Below are 19715 nucleotides of genomic sequence, written 5' to 3'. Positions count from 1 at the left end.
CGCCGTAGCCTTTCCTCATAAGGAAGGTGCCCCAGCCCAGTAATCATCTTAGTCGCTCTCTTTTGCACCTTTTCCATTTCCACTATGTCTTTTTTGAGATGCAGCGACCAGAACTGGACACAATACTCCAGGTGTGGCCTTACCATCGATTTGTACAACGGCAATATAATGTTAGCCGTTTTGTTCTCAGTACTTTTTCTAATGATCCCAAGCATAGAATTGGCCTTCTTTACTGCCGCCGCACATCGAGTCGACACTTTCATCGACCTGTCCACCACCACCCGAAGATCTCTCTCCTAATCTGTCACAGACAACTCAGAATCCATCAGCCGATATCTAAAGTTTTGATTTTTTGCCCCAATGTGCATGACTTTACACTTACTGACATTGAAGTGCATCTGCCATTTTGCTGCCCATTCTGCCAGTTTGGAGAGATCCTTCTGGAGCTCCTCACAATCACTTCTGGTCTTCACCACTCGGAAAACTTTGGTGTCATCTACAAACTTAGCCACCTCACTGCTCACCCGTCTCCAGGTCATTTATGAAGAGGTTGAAAAGCACCGGTCCCAGGACAGATCCTTGGGGCACACCGCTTTTCACTTCTCTCCATTGGAGTACCTCAAGACATGAGGGATGCAAACATCATCACGCTGTACAAGAACAAAGGTGACAGGGGTGACTGCAACAACTACCGCGGCATCTCTCTCCTTAGCGTTGTAGGAAAGCTGTTTGCCCGAGTTGTACTAAAGAGGCTCCAGGTACTTGCAGAGAGCGTCTATCCAGAATCGCAGTGTGGATTCCGAGCCAACAGGTCCACCACTGATATGGTATTCTCCCTTAGACAACTGCAGGAGAAATGCAGGGAACAACGACAGCCACTCTTTATAGCCTTCATAGATCTCACAAAGGCTTTCGACCTGGTCAGCAGAGACGGCCTCTTCAAGATTCTCCCCAAGATTGGATGTCCACCCAGGCTCCTCAGCATCATCAGATCTTTCCACAAGGACATGAAGGGCACTGTTGTCTTCGATGGCTCCACATCAGACCCTTTTGACATCCGAAGCGGAGTGAAGCAGGGCTGTGTTCTTGCACCAACCTTGTTTGGGATTTTCTTCGCTGTCCTGCTGAAGCAGGCCTTTGGAACTGCAACAGAAGGCATCTATCTCCGGACCAGATCAGACGGAAAGCTCTTCAACCTCTCCAGACTGAGAGCAAAATCCAAAGTCCAGCTGAAATGTCTGCGTGACTTCCTCTTTGCCGACGATGCAGCTGTCACTACCCACTCTGCCAAAGATCTCCAGCAGCTCATGGATCGTTTTAGCAAGGCCTGCCAAGATTTTGGACTGACAATCAGCCTGAAGAAAACACAGGTCATGGTTCAGGATGTGGACTCACCTCCCTGCATTACAATCTCTGAGCATGAACTGGAGGTTGTCCATGACTTTGTGTACCTTGGCTCAACGATCTCCGATACTCATTCTCTCGATACTGAGCTAAACAAGCGCATCGGTAAAGCAGCTACCACGTTTTCCAGACTCACAAAGAGAGTCTGGTCCAACAAGAAGCTGACGGAACATACCAAGATCCAGGTCTACAGAGCTTGCGTCCTGAGTACACTTCTGTACTGCAGCGAGTCATGGACTCTTCGCTCACAACAGGAGAGGAAACTGAGCGCTTTCCACATGCGCTGCCTCCGACGCATCCTCGGCATCACCTGGCAGGACAAAGTTCCAAACAACACAGTCCTGGAACGTGCTGGAATCCCTAGCATGTATTCACTGCTGAAACAGAGACGCCTGCGTTGGCTTGGTCATGTCGTGAGAATGGATGATGGCCGGATCCCAAAGGATCTCCTCTATGGAGAACTCGTGCAAGGAAAGCGCCCTACAGGTAGACCACAGCTGCGATACAAGGACATCTGCAAGAGGGATCTGAAGGCCTTAGGGATGGACCTCAACAAGTGGGAAACCCTGGCCTCTGAGCGGCCCGCTTGGAGGCAGGCTGTGCAGCATGGCCTTTCCCAGTTTGAAGAGACACTTTGCCAACAGTCTGAGGCTAAGAGGCAAAGAAGGAAGGCCCATAGCCAGGGAGACAGACCAGGGACAGACTGCACTTGCTCCCGGTGTGGAAGGGATTGTCACTCTCGGATTGGCCTTTTCAGCCACACTAGACGCTGTGCCAGAACCACCTTTCAGAGCGCGATACCATAGTCTTTCGAGACTGAAGGTTGCCAATACAATTGTGAAAATTGCCCATTGACACCCACTCTCTGTTTCCTGGCCTTCAACCAGTTCTCAATCTATGAGAGGACCTGTCCTCTAATTCCCTGACTGTGGAATTTTTTTTAGTAGCCTTTGGTGAGGGACCGTGTTGAACGCCTTCTGAAAGTCCAGATATATAATGTCCACGGGTTCTCCCGCATCCACATGCCTGTTGACCTTTTCAAAGAATTCTATAAGGTTCGTGAGGCAAGACTTACCCTTACAGAAGCCATGCTGATTCTCCCTCACCAAGGCCTGTTCATCTATGTGTTTTGAGATTCTATCTTTGATGAGGCATTCCACCATCTTACCCGGTATAGATGTTAGGCTGACCGGCCTAAAGGTTCCCGGTCCCCCCTCTTTCCCTTTTTAAAGATAGGCGTGACATTTGCTATCCTCCAATCTTCTGGCACAGTAGCAGTTTTGAGGGACAAGTTGCATATTTTAGTCAAGAGATCAGCAACTTCAAAACAACTTATAACAAAACCAATCTTACCGAAGAAAGGCAAAATAACACTATCTCAAGTGCTGGACTCACCGAGTGCTTTTCTAACATGCCGCAAAGCACTATCATGCCCCAGAAAGCCTTGCAGAAGCTACCACAAAGCATTCTGGGGTGCAGCAAGGCCAAGGAAGTGGGTAGCGGGCCTGGTGCAATCTGGAAACTGCTTCCGGTAGTCCTACAATTGCAGCTGCAAAGGACGCAAAGGTAAGAAGATTGCGAACTGCTGACCATCTTAAAATAAAACGAAGTTGAATGAAACCAACTTTAAGTGAGGACTTACTGTATTAGCTAAGGTAGATTGCTTCAAACTACAACCTGAGGGCCAGATCCAGCACAAAGAATGTGCGTGTTCATGTCATGAGCTGAGCTTACTGTTCCACGCAGCTCTTGTTATCTTCCCTTCTGATCTTTGCACAAAGTTGTCCCAACCAGCTGATTCTGTCCCGAAATTGGGGCATAAAGCCTGCTGGGGCTACAAGAATCGACTGCCCAGAGCAACTTTGTGCAGAGATAAGAAGGTTAGATAACACAGAGCTGTGCAGAACAGTAAGCTCCGCTCTAATGTTTCATCTGCTTCTAAAGCACGCAGCATATACCAAATAATCCATTGAACACTTCAGTGCAACTGCTGATACCCCTGGCTCTCAGAACCTATATGGTAAGTAAAAGTGTTTTTTGTAGACCGAGGCCTTCAAACCTGAATAATTTAAACCATTTTGTGAATGCCGGCCATGAACGTTTTAGCATGTATGTTGGTGGGGGCAAAGGCACAGAGGAGGAAAAATGGGGAATGTCAGTTCAGCATGCTAATCTCCCTGTCTCCCCAATTCATCATTTCTATCATATGGTAGCACAAGTTGTGAAAGCTATCAAACTGGCTTTTTACTTGGTTATTGAAGACACTGAATGCATATATGTTTTTAAATTTCAAGCAGAAAAAGGGGAAAAAAAAAATCTGCCCACAACAATATTCCCCCTCCCTTCTTCTTAGCAGTATCCATGGCACCACCATCACTACGTTATGGAACAAGGTACATATTAACTAATGGCCTACCATTAAGTTCACATAAAACACACACATATAAATTACATGCTTCAGTGGAATCTCTCCTCTGAAAAGCCATGACACACTGGGGAATACTAACGTGTTTGTGCTATAATGTGCAAATAATGTCACTTTGCTGGAGAATAATCCTACGTCTTTAAAAAAAAGTAGCATGGGAGCAGAAGAATCAATCCATGTTTCCTTCTTGAAACAAAATCACTATTTGGTTCTCCACCCAAAAATAAAATAAAGCAAGACCCATGGAAATTCACTCAGATGCTCATAAATTTCCAGCCTTAAACTCACAGCATACAAATAGATGAATCCAGCAAGTCAGAGAGCAAAGCCAATTTAATCTGTGGCTCCCCTGAGGTAAATGTAGTTCACAGTCCTGCCCCCACCCCAACCTCAGCCATAATCCCTGGTTCCTGGAGGTAAAAAAAGCACTGAAGTGAGGAAAATTCTGCAGCAGGATATAATGATCCAAAATGACAGGGACAATAATGACAATGAATTTCATGTCTCCCAGTCATGAGCTGGGGATGCTTGACTGGGCTGACTTATACAATTAAATTGTTACAGGTACAGCAGGAGATGCAGTTATCATCTGCATGCTTTTGGGAACCGCGCCTCCAGTTACAGAAGTGCTATGGAATGCGCAGCCTGCCTTTTGTTGCCAACCAACTAGGAGTCCGGTAGGTGTGCTTGTGTGCTGCTGCTGCCCCCTCAATGGTGGGGTGGGGAGGATTGGGGGTTCGGGAAAAAAACACAAGTCACTTTAAAACGGCACCATTGGCCAAAATTTTTAAAATATATGTCAGGAAATTCTTGATGGGCGATACCCTAATTCAGTGATGGCGAACCTATGACATGCATGTCAAAGATGACACACCACAACAACATTTCTGGCATCACGCCAACATCACCAACACCGGACAACAACTGAGTTTCAATTTTGAAATTAGACATTTCTTTATATAGTATATAGCACCACACTTTATTGGACTGTGTGTGCTTTTTTTAAAAAAAACACGCATTGTTTCTCTTTTGTTTGTGGGGGGGGGGGTGACCCGCCAGCAGAGTCAAGTTATGCATTTTCCGAATTTTTGACACGCCAAGCCCGAAAAGTTTGCCACCACTGTTCTAGCGGGCACTAAAAGGTACTGAAAGCGATGGCACAGAACAGGGATCTCGTTGCACAGACAGTGCACTGAAGGCTGATAAGTAAGACACCACCAGCAAATCATCAGGATACTTGAGATTCAGGCTTCCTTCCTTTGTATACCATTTTCATTAAATCACAGTAACAAGAACCCTTCAATTAAAAATAAAGATGTTTCCATCCAACACTAATGATTCATTTCCCATATATTCCACTACAAGCGGTAAATCAACCTTCTATATTACAGCCACTCTCACGGCAGGAAAAGTGCCAGTTTCCCCTACAGATTTTCAGTTTATAGGAGTCATTCAAAATCGTTAAGAGACTCAGCACTACCTTTAACTACCCATAACAGTCTCCTTGCTTTGCTTCTTCCCTGGCATGGGATTTGTGTCGTATAAGTGGTTGTCACCTCTCTATTGTGCTGGACTTCACCGGCAAGAAACCTTTTCAATGGCAGGTTGTCACATTGTTTTCATTTCCCAGTGAGAACGACACTCGAAATAAGTGCATGAAGTTTTACAACTGTCCAAGTTTTCTACTGGGCTGTGCCCCAATTATATACCTTCATAGTCTCAAAATTATAAATTAGTCAAAAAAATTATAAACCTATAACTTTTCATAATTCAGCACACACATTGGAAAGACAGCCATAGGAGGCAAAAAGATTAAGAGCACCTATTCTATTGCTGACAGCTTAATAAACATTCTACAGTTTTTTCCACTGATTTTTTCCTTTTTTTACCTTGCATTAAAAAAAATCACATTAGGTTTCCAATGAACAAAGTTACAATTCTTAAAAAAAAGAAGTCACTACTACTTTTCACATTCCACAAGCATCTTTCTTCAATTCTAAACAGACACATGTAAAATATATTCATGTATATTCCTAATCATGTGCTAAAATCATGGAAGAAACTTTGAATATAAGCTTTCCAATGACACTTATTTGCAGAACAAATGAGAGAATGTATTTAAGAGGCATCTCTCAGTTTAGCAAACTGAACTTTTAGGAGATTCCTCCAAGATTAAAAAAAAATAAAATCTTAAAGATAATCTTTAGCAACTCATGTTATGTCACAAATACCCAAACACAAAGCTGGGAAAGACCCATTTTTTAAAATTAATGTCTTGAAATTTTCTAATAGGCTTATGCTCAGAATCAGATATTTCAAGATCTACTATTTGCTAACATTTTAAGCTTTGAGTTGAATCATCAAACAAAAACAAAAAGGACATGAGGCAGCTAAAAACACAATAAAGACTTCTATTTTATTCAGCACATGCTTTTTCTTTTTTTTAAAAAAAAAATCTTTATCTAGTATCAAAGTTATTTATTTTTTCCTAACACTGCATATGACAATTTTTTTAAAAAAAATGGAAATTAAATTCTCCTTTTCAAAGTGCTTTAAAATTTTCTCTAAGAGCTTAGAGCCTCAGCATTGGTTTTTCCATAGTGCCTCTTTTCTAATTTTCCTTGAGCTACATAAACGAAACTGACAGATCACTGCTCAGATAGCAGCCACATTCCTCCCCCAAAATGTTGCCTTTTTGCTATTCAAGAGTATCCGAATACCAACAAATGCTAAATGAAGTCTGACATGTACCCCTAAGAAACAAACTTGTAAGTTGTGGCTTCAAAGGAAACCTTGAATAAATAGGACACATTGTGTACACCCAGGCTAACATCCAACATATGCTTTAGTTTCCTGATGCTGTGACAGAGCAAGAATAGCCCCTGGACAAGTTTATGATTTGCTAGTACATTATAAATGTTGGTTGTACCATCTTTTTTTTGCCTGCATAAACAAATTTAAAATGCAATTAAGGCTAGAGCAAAACAAACTGAGATATATGGCAGCCTGATAGGTCACTCATTTGATAATTAGGAAATTAGAGGGGGGACAAAAAGAGGAAGAAATGGAGAAACATTCAATTTCATATCAGCATTTGTATCTTTTTATTTTGTTTTAAAAGTAGACATTGAAATAATTGAACAGATAATTCTGAAAGAAAGAGGACTCTGGAGACCAGTTTGACTGTGGCATTTTGGGGGAGCAAAATACAGCTGTTGTTGGGCACTATTCTCTACAGCCAGCAGATTTTACTAACAGTGTAAATGCTAATTTCTTGTAATTAACCAAAAGAGCAGATAGGAGGCGTAAAAATGTTTTCTTTCATATAAAAATTTCATATTTCAGAGATCAGAAACCGTAGGTTCCCTGAGCCAAATCTAGATGTCTGGGTCCTGGCCGGACACCAAACTTACCGCACGCCTCCACTGGTGCACCAATTCCTCTCCTCTCCAGCGCACCAAAAACCCGATCTCCAAGGCCTGTGAAACCTGGCTCACCAAGCGATGTCACAGGTTGCACAGAGCCAGAGGTGGCAGCTGTGCTGCATAGCCTCCTGGGCGACTTCTGGACCCAATGTTGGAGGCTAGCCACCCATCCCTTTTGACCTCACCTCCAAGCGAGCAGTGCATCTGCCACCACTTGGGTGGTAGCAGGCCAGGGGATTCAGCACCAGGATTGGCAGCTGTGGGAACAGCAGGGAGGAAGGAGGTACTCAAAGCAGGGAAAGGGGACAAGGGGAGAGATGGGGGACAAGAGACTAGCTTAATCAGCCCAGTAGGTCTAAGGGGGTGGGCACGAACAAGGAGACACATTTTATTTAAAAAAAAAATGCCAGTGGGACCAATGATGACACTCTCAAGGATGGAAAGGCTGCCTGGCTGAGTGGAAGCAGGTGCCTATGAGCCCCCTTTTAGGAGTAACATACAAGGGAGAAGACACCAGGTGCCTGAACCCCCTACCCCGGTCCTGGTCATAAGAACATAAGAACAGCCCCACTGGATCAGGCCATAGGCCCATCTAGTCCAGCTTCCTGTATCTCACAGCCAAATGCCCCAGAGGCCTCTACTGCCTGGGACGGACTCCCCTAAGGCGAACTCCAACTACTTGGAGTGGGTGTGGTCACAGGCAGCAGCCCTTTTCCCCAATGACTTCATGGCAACCTATGCCATACCAACCCACCAGATAGCAGATTCCCAACTCCATATGTTCCAATCCAGAATTAGTATGGCTTCAGCATGATGGTTCACAAGTTGAACTTTGGACAAGGAGACCTGGGTTCAAATCCCCATCTCACATTTTATTTGAACAAGCATCTAGTTCTCAGTATCAAATTGAGATATTAATTGAGCCTTCATGCTAAATGCAGGCACCAGCACAGAGCCATCTCTCCCTTTGTCAGTATATCAATCGGCAAACAGTCATCCAATTTCACCCTGCCCTTCATCAAAAGTTTCCAAAACAGTTCTCAACAATTTTAAGAAGATGCAAAGGCACGTGACTTCTTTTCTCAGCTTGGGCATGGGGTCAGCAGGTTGACTAAATCCTTCACTTGGCACACCAAATGGTAATGGTGCCAGTACCCAACCCCATGAAGAAACTCTGCTCCAGCAATTTGCACCCAAAATGAACTATTTATATGCCCCATTTACTATGCCCACAATCTGCCACAATCCAGGGTGGGGAGATGGGCTGTGGGGACGGAGGTCAGGAGGGTGACCGATCACTCACAGGTCAAACACATGATTTGGACTAGATTTTCCAGCTCAGGAGAAGGAACATGGAGAAATAAACTCATCATTGTCAACGTTTTCAGATGGCAACTGATACAAAAGACAAGATGCAGCAAAAAGCGCCAAAGACAGGCAGGCAAGCAAGGAGTTGTAGAAGCAAGACTACAAGGGAAACTGGTAAGAGGAAGAGGTTTTTTTTGAAAAGGATTTCAAAGGAGGTGGAATTAAAGCACGATGGGATACATTTCAGCCAGCTGCAGTGGAAGCAGGTCTTGCTCATAATCTCGGGATACAGAGATGTTATTCCCTCAAAAATCATTATCCTGAGATCATAGCCCCAGCCTAGATCAGTGGTTTCCAAACAGGTGGATTGGGACCCACCAGGGGAACTGGAAGCAGGGCTTTCCCCTTTAAGGGGAGTGGCCTGCTCCGAAGGCAGTGACAGTGCTGCAGAGATCACAGCGCTGCCCACCAATGGGCTTCTTTTACTTATGGGGGGGGGGTAGTGCTGGCCTCCTGCAGGGTCCTGGAGGCTTATAGCCCCTATCTCTTCCACAACTTGTTTACAAAGTCCTTCTCTCCAATCTAAAGCCTCACTCCCCTCCTGTTCTGCTTGTACTCAGCATTGGTCTTGGCACTGTGCCACTCTGCACATGCACCAGTGCTCTGGAACTCCAAGATTCTTCACATGCCCCAGCAAGGCTACCCAAGTCTCCTTTTAGGATTGTAAACGGCTCTGAAAACTGAGAAATTTGAGAACTGTTGCTCTAGACCAGTAATTGTCAACCTTTTTCATCTCATGGCACACTGACTTGGGCACTAAATTTGGCACTAAAAGGCACTAAAATTGCCAAGGCACACCAAGAGTTTTTTGACAATTGACAAGGCACAGCCCACTGACAGAAGAGGTGCGCATCCCCCAGGGACCCTACTAACAAATGACCCTCCCCCAAACTCTCATGGCACACCTGCAGACCATCTGCAGCACACCAGTGTGCCACAGCACAGTGATTGGAAAATTTTCTTGTAAAGATAATACAGTATCTACTGTCTAGTATGTATCTTGTCTAGGTTGAGACTGTCTAGAGCAGCCATTTTCAATCTTGCCACGATATGAGATCCTTCTAATTGGAAATGCTACAGATTCAACTCAAACCCTTATGTGTGCCAAGCATGTCCCCTACTGTTGATGAATATTAGGGGATGACTATTAGGAGCAGCATGGCCTCTCCCTAGTACAGGGGTCAGCAACCTGCGGCTCTAGAGCCGCATGTGGCTCTTTCAGCCGTCTGCTGCAGCTCCTCCCGGTGAAAGTGGCAAAGGGGGTAACAGGAGGCACCTGTGTTGGGAGCGCAGGCTGCTTCCCTCCGCCTCCTGAGCTCACTGCCCTCCTCTCCCTTCACCCCCACCTGCCCCGCATTGGTTTCCCTTTTCAATTTTGCCCACTCTGCAGGCTTAAGCTCCCTGTTTTTCCCTTCCCCAACTCTCCAGCAGGATGCCCCCTTCCTCAGCCATTGCAAGCCCTTGCAGCCCACCTTTCCCTGAGCAGGTCCCCACTCAGTGCAAGGAGAGGCTTTTCCTCCACAGCTGAGGAGACATCCTGTGTGTCTACTCAGTAGTAAGCCCCAGTACAGCAGATGAAGCTTACTCCCAGGAAAGGGTGCCTGGGATGGCAGCCTTGGAGCCTGCTCAAGACCAAGAGCAAGGACAGGTGAGTGGGAGCCCGCGCAGGTCTGTTCGAGAGTAAGCCCCAATGTAGTCCCTGGGCTACTCCCAGGAAGGTGTGGAGGGCTGTAGCCTCAGCCTCCTCCTGTGCAGGTCTACTCACAAGTAAGCCCCTCTGTAGTCAGTGGGGCTTCCTCCCAGGAAGGTGTGGAGGGCTACAGCCTCAGCCCCCTCCTATGCAGGTCTACTCACAAGTAGTCAGCGAGGCTTCCTCCCAGGAAAGTGTGGAGAGGACTGCAACCTGAGAGCTCCAACCAACTTGTCTGCTCAGAAGTCCCATTGTAGCCAATGGGGCTTACTCCCAGGATAGTGTGGAGAGGGTTGCAGCCTGAGTGAGGGAGGGAGGGCAGGCCTGTGGCTGCCCCCCCCTCTTCTCTTCCCCACCTCTGGAGTCTGTGTCCTTTTTTCCTTCCAGCAGGGTGCCTCTGGAAGGTGGGGGGAGTTCTTTAGTATCCATGTATGATAAGCAGATGTCATAACCAACATATGTATTGGAATCCTGGAAGATCTGGTGAGGAGGTAGATGTGGTGTCAGCAGTGGGCCCTTTAAGGGTAAGGCCTGGGCATCCAGCAGAGTGTGCTGCACAGCTGCAGCCACTTGAAGGCAATAGGGCCCTCAGGGATATAAGGAGCACCTGAGGCAGGAAGGGGGTGTGGGTTGGAGGTAGGAGAGGAGACTGACTGGGCTTATTGACTTTGACACTCTGACTGATTTGACTGACTTACTTTGGAATCTGACCTTGGACTGTGACTTGGCTTATTGACTTTGGAGTCTGCCCTGGATGCTCTGACTGACTTTGTGACTAATGGACTGCTGGAGACACTGGAGTTTGAAGTGTTGCTGCTGTGCCCAAGACCTGCTGAGGACCCAGGGTCTGCTGTAGTGGTGGGAGGCTGCTGGCAGGAGAGAGGACCTCTGCAGGTTGAACAGGCGAGCTACCCTGGAGGTGGGGTCCAGCAGGACTGCAGGGCAGAACCAGGGTCATTTGTTGGGGGAAAGAAGGGGAGCTAATTTGCTTAAAGTGGGCATAATTCTCCAGGCAGAGAATGGCCTTGGAATCAGGCAAAACACCATAGAGGACCAGGCGTCTGAAAACACAGGACAAGAATGTATGACAAAACTAACTAAAAGCTACAAGAAGGGGCTACATTATAAAAATGGGACCTATAAGAGCATAAAGGTAAAAAAAACTATACATACAGTATTATCTTCATTTTAGATGTCAAAAGGGTTTTGTGGCTCCTGAGGTTTTTTTTCCTCCGGAAAACAGGTCCAAATGGCTCTTTGAGTGTTTAAGGTTGCCGACCCCTGCCCTAGTATATTCACCTTACCAAGCAAGCACAAGTCAGCCTTTTTACCTTCTGAAGTATCAGGCAACAGCTATGAAATTAAGGGGTGCAATAATAAATCTCATCTCTTCTCTCCCCCAACCACCACAGTTGCCTGCATATCAGTAGAATTTAGTTGGACTGAGTTTCCAACTATTTGATTAAAAATATATTTTCAAATGTTTTTCCCTTGCTCATTACTGGCATGATCATAATCCTACAAGGTCTCCAACTGACTGCACAAGAAAAGAATACAGCAGCCAATGCCCAAATTCTTTACTGTAGATTCTTTTTAAGCATTTGAGAAATGAGATTTGGCACAGACTATTCTAGGTAAGGGGGGAAAGTATTCAAGTTTGAATATAAGGCTGAGAGCTCCCTGCCTAGGAGCTCTAAGGTTGCCTAGAGGGACAGGAGGCTGGGTGTTTGTTCCTAATCCCAAAGTTATTCTGATGGAGTCAACAGAGAACTAATCAAAGGGTGGGACAAGAGGGGAGGAGCCAATCAAGGAATTTTACTGTTTATTCTAGGTTACTGCAAATAACTCTCCTCATTCAGAAGCACTAGCATCAATTATAGAATCACAGAATTGGAAGGGACTCACAAGGTCATCTCTACCGTCTAGGATACTTATTTGAGTTGAAGGGAATGCAGCACAGATTTACCCAATTTGCATTTCTGTTCAGCCCATAATGAAGTGATTATATGACATAAGAACAAAAACAAAACAAAAACAAAGAACACTCTGGATCAGGCCAAACACCCATCTAGAGCATCTCATTTCCCAAAGTGATCCACCAGGTGCCTCTAGAAAAGCAGGAGAGAAAGGCATACTTGTTTTCCATCGCTGATGCCCTGCAACTGGTATTCAGAGATGCAGTGCTGCAGAACTTGAAGACAGCACATAGCCATCACAGCTAGAAGTCACTGATAGAACTGTCCTCCACGAAGCTGTTTAATCCCCTTTCAAAGCCATCCAAGGTAGGGACATACCACATTGTGTGATAACCAATTCCACAGACTTCTTATGTGTTGTATGAACAAAGCACCTCCAGTTTCACTGTGCAACCAAATCACATTTAGAAGGCTACTGCAACACTGTTCAAAAAAGGGGGCTGACAACACATATTTCCAGATTGTGGAAATATCTTTCATCTGAATATGCAGGGAAGCAGCCTTCGTGCTTAAATGTCTAGGGTGGTTTAAAAAAAAACAACATTCAGAGGCACCCTCTTAGTAGTGCAAAACTGGCTTCTTGGCTACATTACATTCTAGACAATCTTACCTGTAACAGAAGGATATGGCCCCTATAAGTCACCCAATTGGGAAAAATAGACAATAAAAGCATTTTATGGAGTCTAACATAAAGATAAATTCACATTTAAAGCTGGCCTTTAGTATGTAGGCATGGCAGGGAGCTACAAGAAAGTTGTTAAGTGGACACCCTGCTGCGCAACTCGACGTTGAAATGCAACTCAGTCTGAATTTCTTGGCTTCTAATAATTTCTGAACGCATTTTAGTAGGCTGCATTCCCCATCACTTATTTAAATTTATGCAGTTTCACCTCAATTTCAAGGTGAATTCAATAATATAACACTTTGTGCCCACAAATGCAGATGCGATGCTCTTGAAAATACATCCAAGTTTAGTGAGAGACGCTATTGAAGAGTTATTTGCTCAAAAGCTCACTCATGGCAAACCATACCCTCTAAATTCCAAGGATTTGATTGGTAACTACCATGTTGGCTACGCAAAGGCCTAGTGGCGGGAAACGTAAGCTGAGAAATTGTGGGGTGACATGAAAACCAAAACGCTCAGAAAAGAGAAGTTATTTACTTGTAGTTATAGTTCTTCGAGTGATCATCTATGCAGACACACATAGTGGAGCTCAGTGCATGTGCATAATTGCCCTTAAAAGTGTCCAGAGCTTGGTAGAAAACCCTGTGCACACCATGCACCTCAAGAGCGGAAAAAAATCCAGTCCCTCAGTTCCTTTCAGGAACATCCAGTGTGTGCAGAGCTCTTTCCCCCTCTGAAGGTGGGTTTTGAAAATCACAGGCAATGCCTTGATTAATATGGACTGTTGAGGCATCAGCTATTTGCAGATGTCTCAAACTAGAAGGTGCTGGCAAGTTTGCATTGAACCTCTAACGGCTTGTTTCAGCTTATTCAGATGTTCTCTCCTACATTTACCCAGTCACACAGCAAAGAAAACTGGTTATCTTGATGCTCATAGCAGCTCTGGTGTAAAACGTCCTTACCATAGCATCCACCCTCTCCCACCATCTGTGGGAGATAAAATGGGTTTTCTTTTTGTTGGTAAAGGTATGCTTCAATATGAGGAAGTTTCGCTTCAGATGAAAAAAAGAGAATAGAATCAATGTCCTCCTGATCGTTTTACATTGCTAAAGTTCACCTTCTCAGTGAAGATGGCACTGAAGATGACTTCACAGTTGTGCTGAGAAGGAGAAACACCAGGGTGCACTGGTTTCACATTGGGACACCATAGTGACTAACTCACGGCTGACTGACAGCTCATACAAGTGTGAGAGCAAGAATCCTTTTCAGGAGGAACTCCATGCCTCAGCTTCATGCTTCCCACATGAAACTGGAAGCCACTGTCCTTCTCAGGATGGAGCCCACCAAAGCAAACTCAACTTAGAAGACTTGTCCAGGTGTCGGATGTCCCTATCCAGGCTTCTGGGATAAAGTATAGTAAAAACCATAAAACTAAAAAATTAGGTTAAAACTAATTTAGGTCCAAATCCTAGCCAACTTTCCAGCACTGGCATAGCTGTGCCAGTGGGGCATGTGCTGCAACCTGCAGTTGGGGGGCAGTCACGGAGGACTCCTCAAGGCAAGGCAATGTTCATTCCCTTACCTTAGAGTTGCACTTCCGTTATGTCAGTATTGGAAAGTTGGTCAGGACTGCGGCCTTAGTCTCTCTCCTTATCTAGGGGAAATCTTGGTCATTCACTTTGAAGTTCACAATGATGTTGGAGGGCAAAAAAAAAAATGACGTTGGAGTGGTGAATTTCACTGTGAGAGAGGAGGTGAGTGGCTACTGTCACAGTGTGGCTCCAGGCAAAGCTAATTCATTATTATTATTATTATTAATACATAGAATTCCCCTGCAAGACACAGTGGTCAGAAGTCATGCCTATTGGGGTGGAGCTTAGCCCCACAGGAGTGTCCCACAGGTCTCTAAGTCTCTTTCCTTCTCCTTCAAAAAACAACTAACAAGTACTGATTCTAAGCAATGAAAATAAGTCTAAGAACCAAAATAAAAGTGTCTTTGCTTTAGAACAGAGGTGGGAAAACTTTTAACTTGAGGGATCCTGGACCTTTAACAATTGTATAGAAGAGGGAATTTCAGCAGGTGCAGCCTGTCATCTCACAGATGACAAGCTGCACCTTCTGAAATTTCCTCTCCTACACAACTGTTAAAGGTCCAGGATCCCTCAAGTCAAAAGTTTTCCCACCCCTGCTTTAAAACAATGGGGGAAGAGGCAGAAGTGATCCTTTCATGATGCTGCTGAAGAGATGGCTGAAAAGGAAGTGAGGGATTGAGTGTTTTTCTGCCCTCAGGCCACACAATGTACACAATGTTTTCCCCATAAGAGAACAGATGCAGAACACTCAAGATAGCTTGGAAGTTTTTGAAGTTGGCTCTGCGAATGCGCAGAAAGCCACTATGTGTGACTGCACCGAGCCCACAAAGGAGCATCGCATGTTTACTAAATGGACAATTCAAAAGCAAATAATTTTGGAGTTGTTTATCAGAACTGCAGGGATGGTTCATACGGAATTGCACGCAACTTCATTCCTCAATAACCGATGACTGGAACTGTCTGCATGAAAGTATTGCTTTAGATTTGACATCAAGCAATTGACAGTTCAACCCAAGATATTAGATATGTGGTGGCATATTCACTCATGCAAATTTGTCACTTGATGCTACAGTCAATGAGCAGTGAACTTGATGCTACAGTCAAGGAGCAATGCATGAGGACTGAAAACAAGCCAAGAACCATCACTCAGTCCAAGTCCTTTACACAAGCCCTTTTGGACAATGAAAGACCATCTATCCATCAGCCATACATGAATCAAAGAGACAAAGCAGAGCAGGTATGCGCCTGACCTGTATCTGTAGAACAAAACAGACTGAAACAAGACGCAGTACAGTTATAAAGATACCGATGTCTGGCATTTCATACTTCTAATGAGCACAGACAGCAATATGCATAATGTTTCAACTTTAAAAAAAATATTTTGAGTAGCAAAAGAACATACCATCATAGTAGACAATGGCACCTACGAGTTTTTCCTTCCTCAACATAGGAAAGAGTTCCAGGGCTTTTGATCTGCTAAGCACATAGCTGCTTTTCAGACACTGGCTTCCTGCTACAAGGTCATAGAGCTTAATTCCCACCCAGTAATATGGCAGCTGCCACCACCTACAATAGAAACAAAGGGCAGAGAAAGAGGTTAGAGAAAAAAATCATTACCATTTTATGTGCCACACTTCCATTTCCACAGAACACTGTTAAACACAATCTCACATTAAGCCACACTTGCTGCATAATGGTGCCATCATTTTAGTATCTTCTTTTCAAGAATCCTACATCCTGCATCACTATTTCTGAAGTATCAAGAAAGCCAGCACTGGTCAGGCTGCATGGGGAATGCTGGTTTTCAGACCCGCTCTTCTGTGAAGTTCAGTGGATGACTTTTGCAAGTCAATACATCAGTCACACTTACCTAAAGTAGTACTACAATATGAGCACAGCACTATTTTGTCATACATAATTCCATATGTACTGAGAATGCGGGTTGTAAGTTAGAAGGTTCCCATTTCAAATCTCACTTCGGCCACAAACATAGAAGGGGGTCCAATGAAAGCCACTATTCTTTCATTCTCAATGCCAACATACCAATGCTTGCAAAAGGGGGGTTAAACTGGTCTGCCTTGCAGGGCAATTACAAGTACATTGAAATGCATTAGATCAGTCCTCTCCAAACTGGAGACTGCTGCACAACGAACACTCCTTCCCCATCCTGAGCAGCACCTACTGTTTTGTTGCTCTGCCACTTTGTTCATCACCCATCTGGGCATAGGAACACTCCAGGCAGTCCTGTCTATGGCCCAGACATCCTGGTGAAAAGCCTGCTGGTACATGGGCCACAGGCACGACTGCGCAGAGTGCCCCTATGCCCAGATGGGTGATGAATGCAGCGGCAGAGCAGCGGACCAGTAAGTGCTGCTCATGGAGGGGAGGGTTTTGAGCAAATGCCAGATCTGGCCTGCAGGCCAGTGTCTGGTGAGCCGTGCATTAGATAAATTCAAGATGTAATCATACAACCCTCCCAAGCCCTCTGGACTGAAAACAAACTAGTCTGTTTTCATTAAAAAGGGCTCAGAATATTAATAATAGTATTAGTAGTGGTTATTATTTATTATTATAGGGAGGAGCCATAGCTTAATAGTTGAGCACCTGCTCTGCATGCAGAAGGACCCATAATCAATTTATGGCATCTCTAGTTAGGTAGGGAAAGACTTCTGTCCAAAACCCTGGAAAACTGATGTGAGTCACTGTTGACAATACTGAGCTAGACAGATCAATAGTCTGACTCAGGGAAAGGCAGCTTCATGTGTAGTTCGCAGATCATCATGCTGTGGCACCTGAACATTAGCACCCACTACTGCCTACTCCTGGGAAAGCATCACAGCCATTCTATGGCAAGCAAAAGATTCCGGCACCTGCACTACTGCAGCACTAGAGTACTCAGTAGACTACCATCATTTACAGAACCTACGTTATCCAGAACTCCTACTTAGTGAGTACACCATCTGTCTTCTATATACTCCATGTGTCTATTTGGAAAGAACTATCTTGTTTATGTGAAGTCTAGATTATCTAAGTGTTCTGGATGGCCCCCAAATTGCCCAGATAAGTGGGTTTCAATGGACTGTTCCGTTTAATTTTCATTCTTGCAAAGAACGATAGGTGCTTGCCCATGTACAGTGACACCTGCTGCTTAAGCAATCATATTTTCACTCTTCAAAACACTTAACACACTCATATACTCTAATGCATCTTCAATATCCCACAAGCACTGGCTTCAATGTACTCAGCCTAAAGGAGAGTTTGAAGTGACTCGCCAGGCCAGAAAAGCACACTCACATGAAAAACCAAATTGTGACTAAGCATTCCTGATGGGGAAAGAATCATTAATTTTTTTATTTTTTTAAAAGAAAAAGGTAGATGTTATAAAAGAATTAAAATGACACAGCGCAACACTCTCAGGTTACTTAAGCCTGAACCATAAGCCATCTGAACTGTGGGAGGCCAAAGCAGGCAACTTTGCAGAGGCCAAAGCAGGCAACTGTAAATGAGCAAAAAGTCGTTCATTTACACTGCAATGATTTAGAAACTCACTCACCAGAAACATTAAGGACCAGAAAGGAATGGTATGAAGTTACCCTGAAAACATCTTAGAGCAATGTTTTCTCAAACTGTAAGTCAGGACCCACTAGGTGGATCACAAGCCAATTTCAGGTGGGTCCCCATTCATTTCAATAATTTTATTTTTAATCTTTTAGACTTGATGCTCCCATGGTTTGTGACTGCATTTGGAGAAATGTTATAGATCTGTACTTTTAACAAGCTACTACATACATACTTTTAACGATAGTAAATGGGACTTGCTCCTGGGTAAGTGTGGGTAGGATTGCAGCCTAGGATTGTTAAATATTTTCCTGCTTGATGATATCACTTCTGGTCATGCTATCACTTCTGGTGGGTCCTGACAGATTCTCATTCTAAAAAGTGGGTCCTGGTGCTAAATGTGTGAGAACCACTGTCTTAGAGCATCAAAGGATTTTTCTTGGCTGACAGGACCATCCCCTTTACTTGAATGCAGTTCTTCATCTTTTGTTTCCTGCCCTCCTTTTTCCCTGTACACTTCCTTACTTGAAAGTGAATGTGGTGGAATGCCTGGGTCTGAACAGGGAAGACCCAGGCTCAAATACTTTCTTGGCTCAAGTTCAAATTGTAGCTTTGGACAAAACTCTATTTCTCAGTCTAACTTTTTTCCCAGGATCACTGGAAGGCTTCAGTACTATTCTTACAAAGGGCAAGCAAGATTCAAGTGTATCCGTGAAAGGAATAACAAATCATCTTCCTCTATTCACTCTTTTACTAAGCTTACTTTTCACTCTTTTACTAAGCTAATCTTCATCTTCACGTAGACCAGCGGTTTTCAAACTCTCTTGGAGAGTTTGCACCGCTGTAAGTCCTTGCGGGGGCAGGGGGAAAGGCAGCGACGTGATCCCCAGGATTGCGCTGCTCAAGGGGGCCTCAGGGACTGGGATGCACTCACCAGCTCCTGTAGCAGCCTCTCAGGGGCGCAGGGAGCCCTGCTTCGTTTTGCGGAAGCGATTGCTCCACTTTCACTTCTAACGAGCTGGGGAGCCCTGCAGGTGCTCAAGCAGGGCTCCCCGCAACCCAGGATGGCTGCTGCAAGGACTGGTGAGTGCATCCCAGTTCCTGCAGCCCTGGGGAACACACTGCTGCCACGTCGCTACCTCCCCCCTGCCCCCGCCCCTTAAGGGGAAAGAGGCAAGGGCCTTCAGGCTGGGGCATCGCGACGCCCCAGTCTGCAAACCACTGACGTAGACATAGGATAGTAAGTTACTGCATAATAGTTAAAAATCTAAGCTAGATGTGCCTTCGAGTCTCATCTCAGTCATGAATGTGCTAAACAAACCTTAGGAAAAGCCCTGGGTCTTGGCTCAGCTGCCCATCTCTGCAAGGGAGTGCTACTACTGGCATAGCAAGGAGGACCAAATGTGCTTTGTGCAATGGAAAAACAACAATGAGCTTGTGCATCCATTTTAGTACCTCTAAATATTGTCCATAGCTCTTTCCACATTTCAAAATGCATAAATCATGCCTGAACACAAATGTGTATGCACCACAAATAAAATACTTTATTACAGTTATCTGCGTTGTGACCATGCAGAAATCATCTTCAGTCCAGAACGTGGCAGCCAAGTCAAAGCTCCATCAAGTATGTTTGAATCACTAAGTGTTGCAGT

General features: G+C 44.7%; 1 protein-coding gene across 1 annotated transcript in view; it reads right to left on the bottom strand.

Moving 5' to 3' along the window:
• The window catches only part of GPD2 (glycerol-3-phosphate dehydrogenase 2), a 98270-nt gene that overhangs the window by 42745 nt on the left and 35810 nt on the right, over positions 1-19715 (bottom strand). The window contains exon 6 of the mRNA XM_066611997.1: positions 15908-16071. Within this exon, the coding sequence (XP_066468094.1) occupies positions 15908-16071 (164 nt within the window). The remainder of the gene's footprint in view (positions 1-15907; positions 16072-19715) is intronic.

Source organism: Tiliqua scincoides, chromosome 1 (genome assembly GCF_035046505.1).
Source record: "Tiliqua scincoides isolate rTilSci1 chromosome 1, rTilSci1.hap2, whole genome shotgun sequence".
Lineage (NCBI taxonomy): Eukaryota > Metazoa > Chordata > Lepidosauria > Squamata > Scincidae > Tiliqua > Tiliqua scincoides.
The sequence above is the reverse complement of the archived record's forward strand: the minus strand, read 5'-3'. Positions and strand labels throughout refer to the sequence as shown.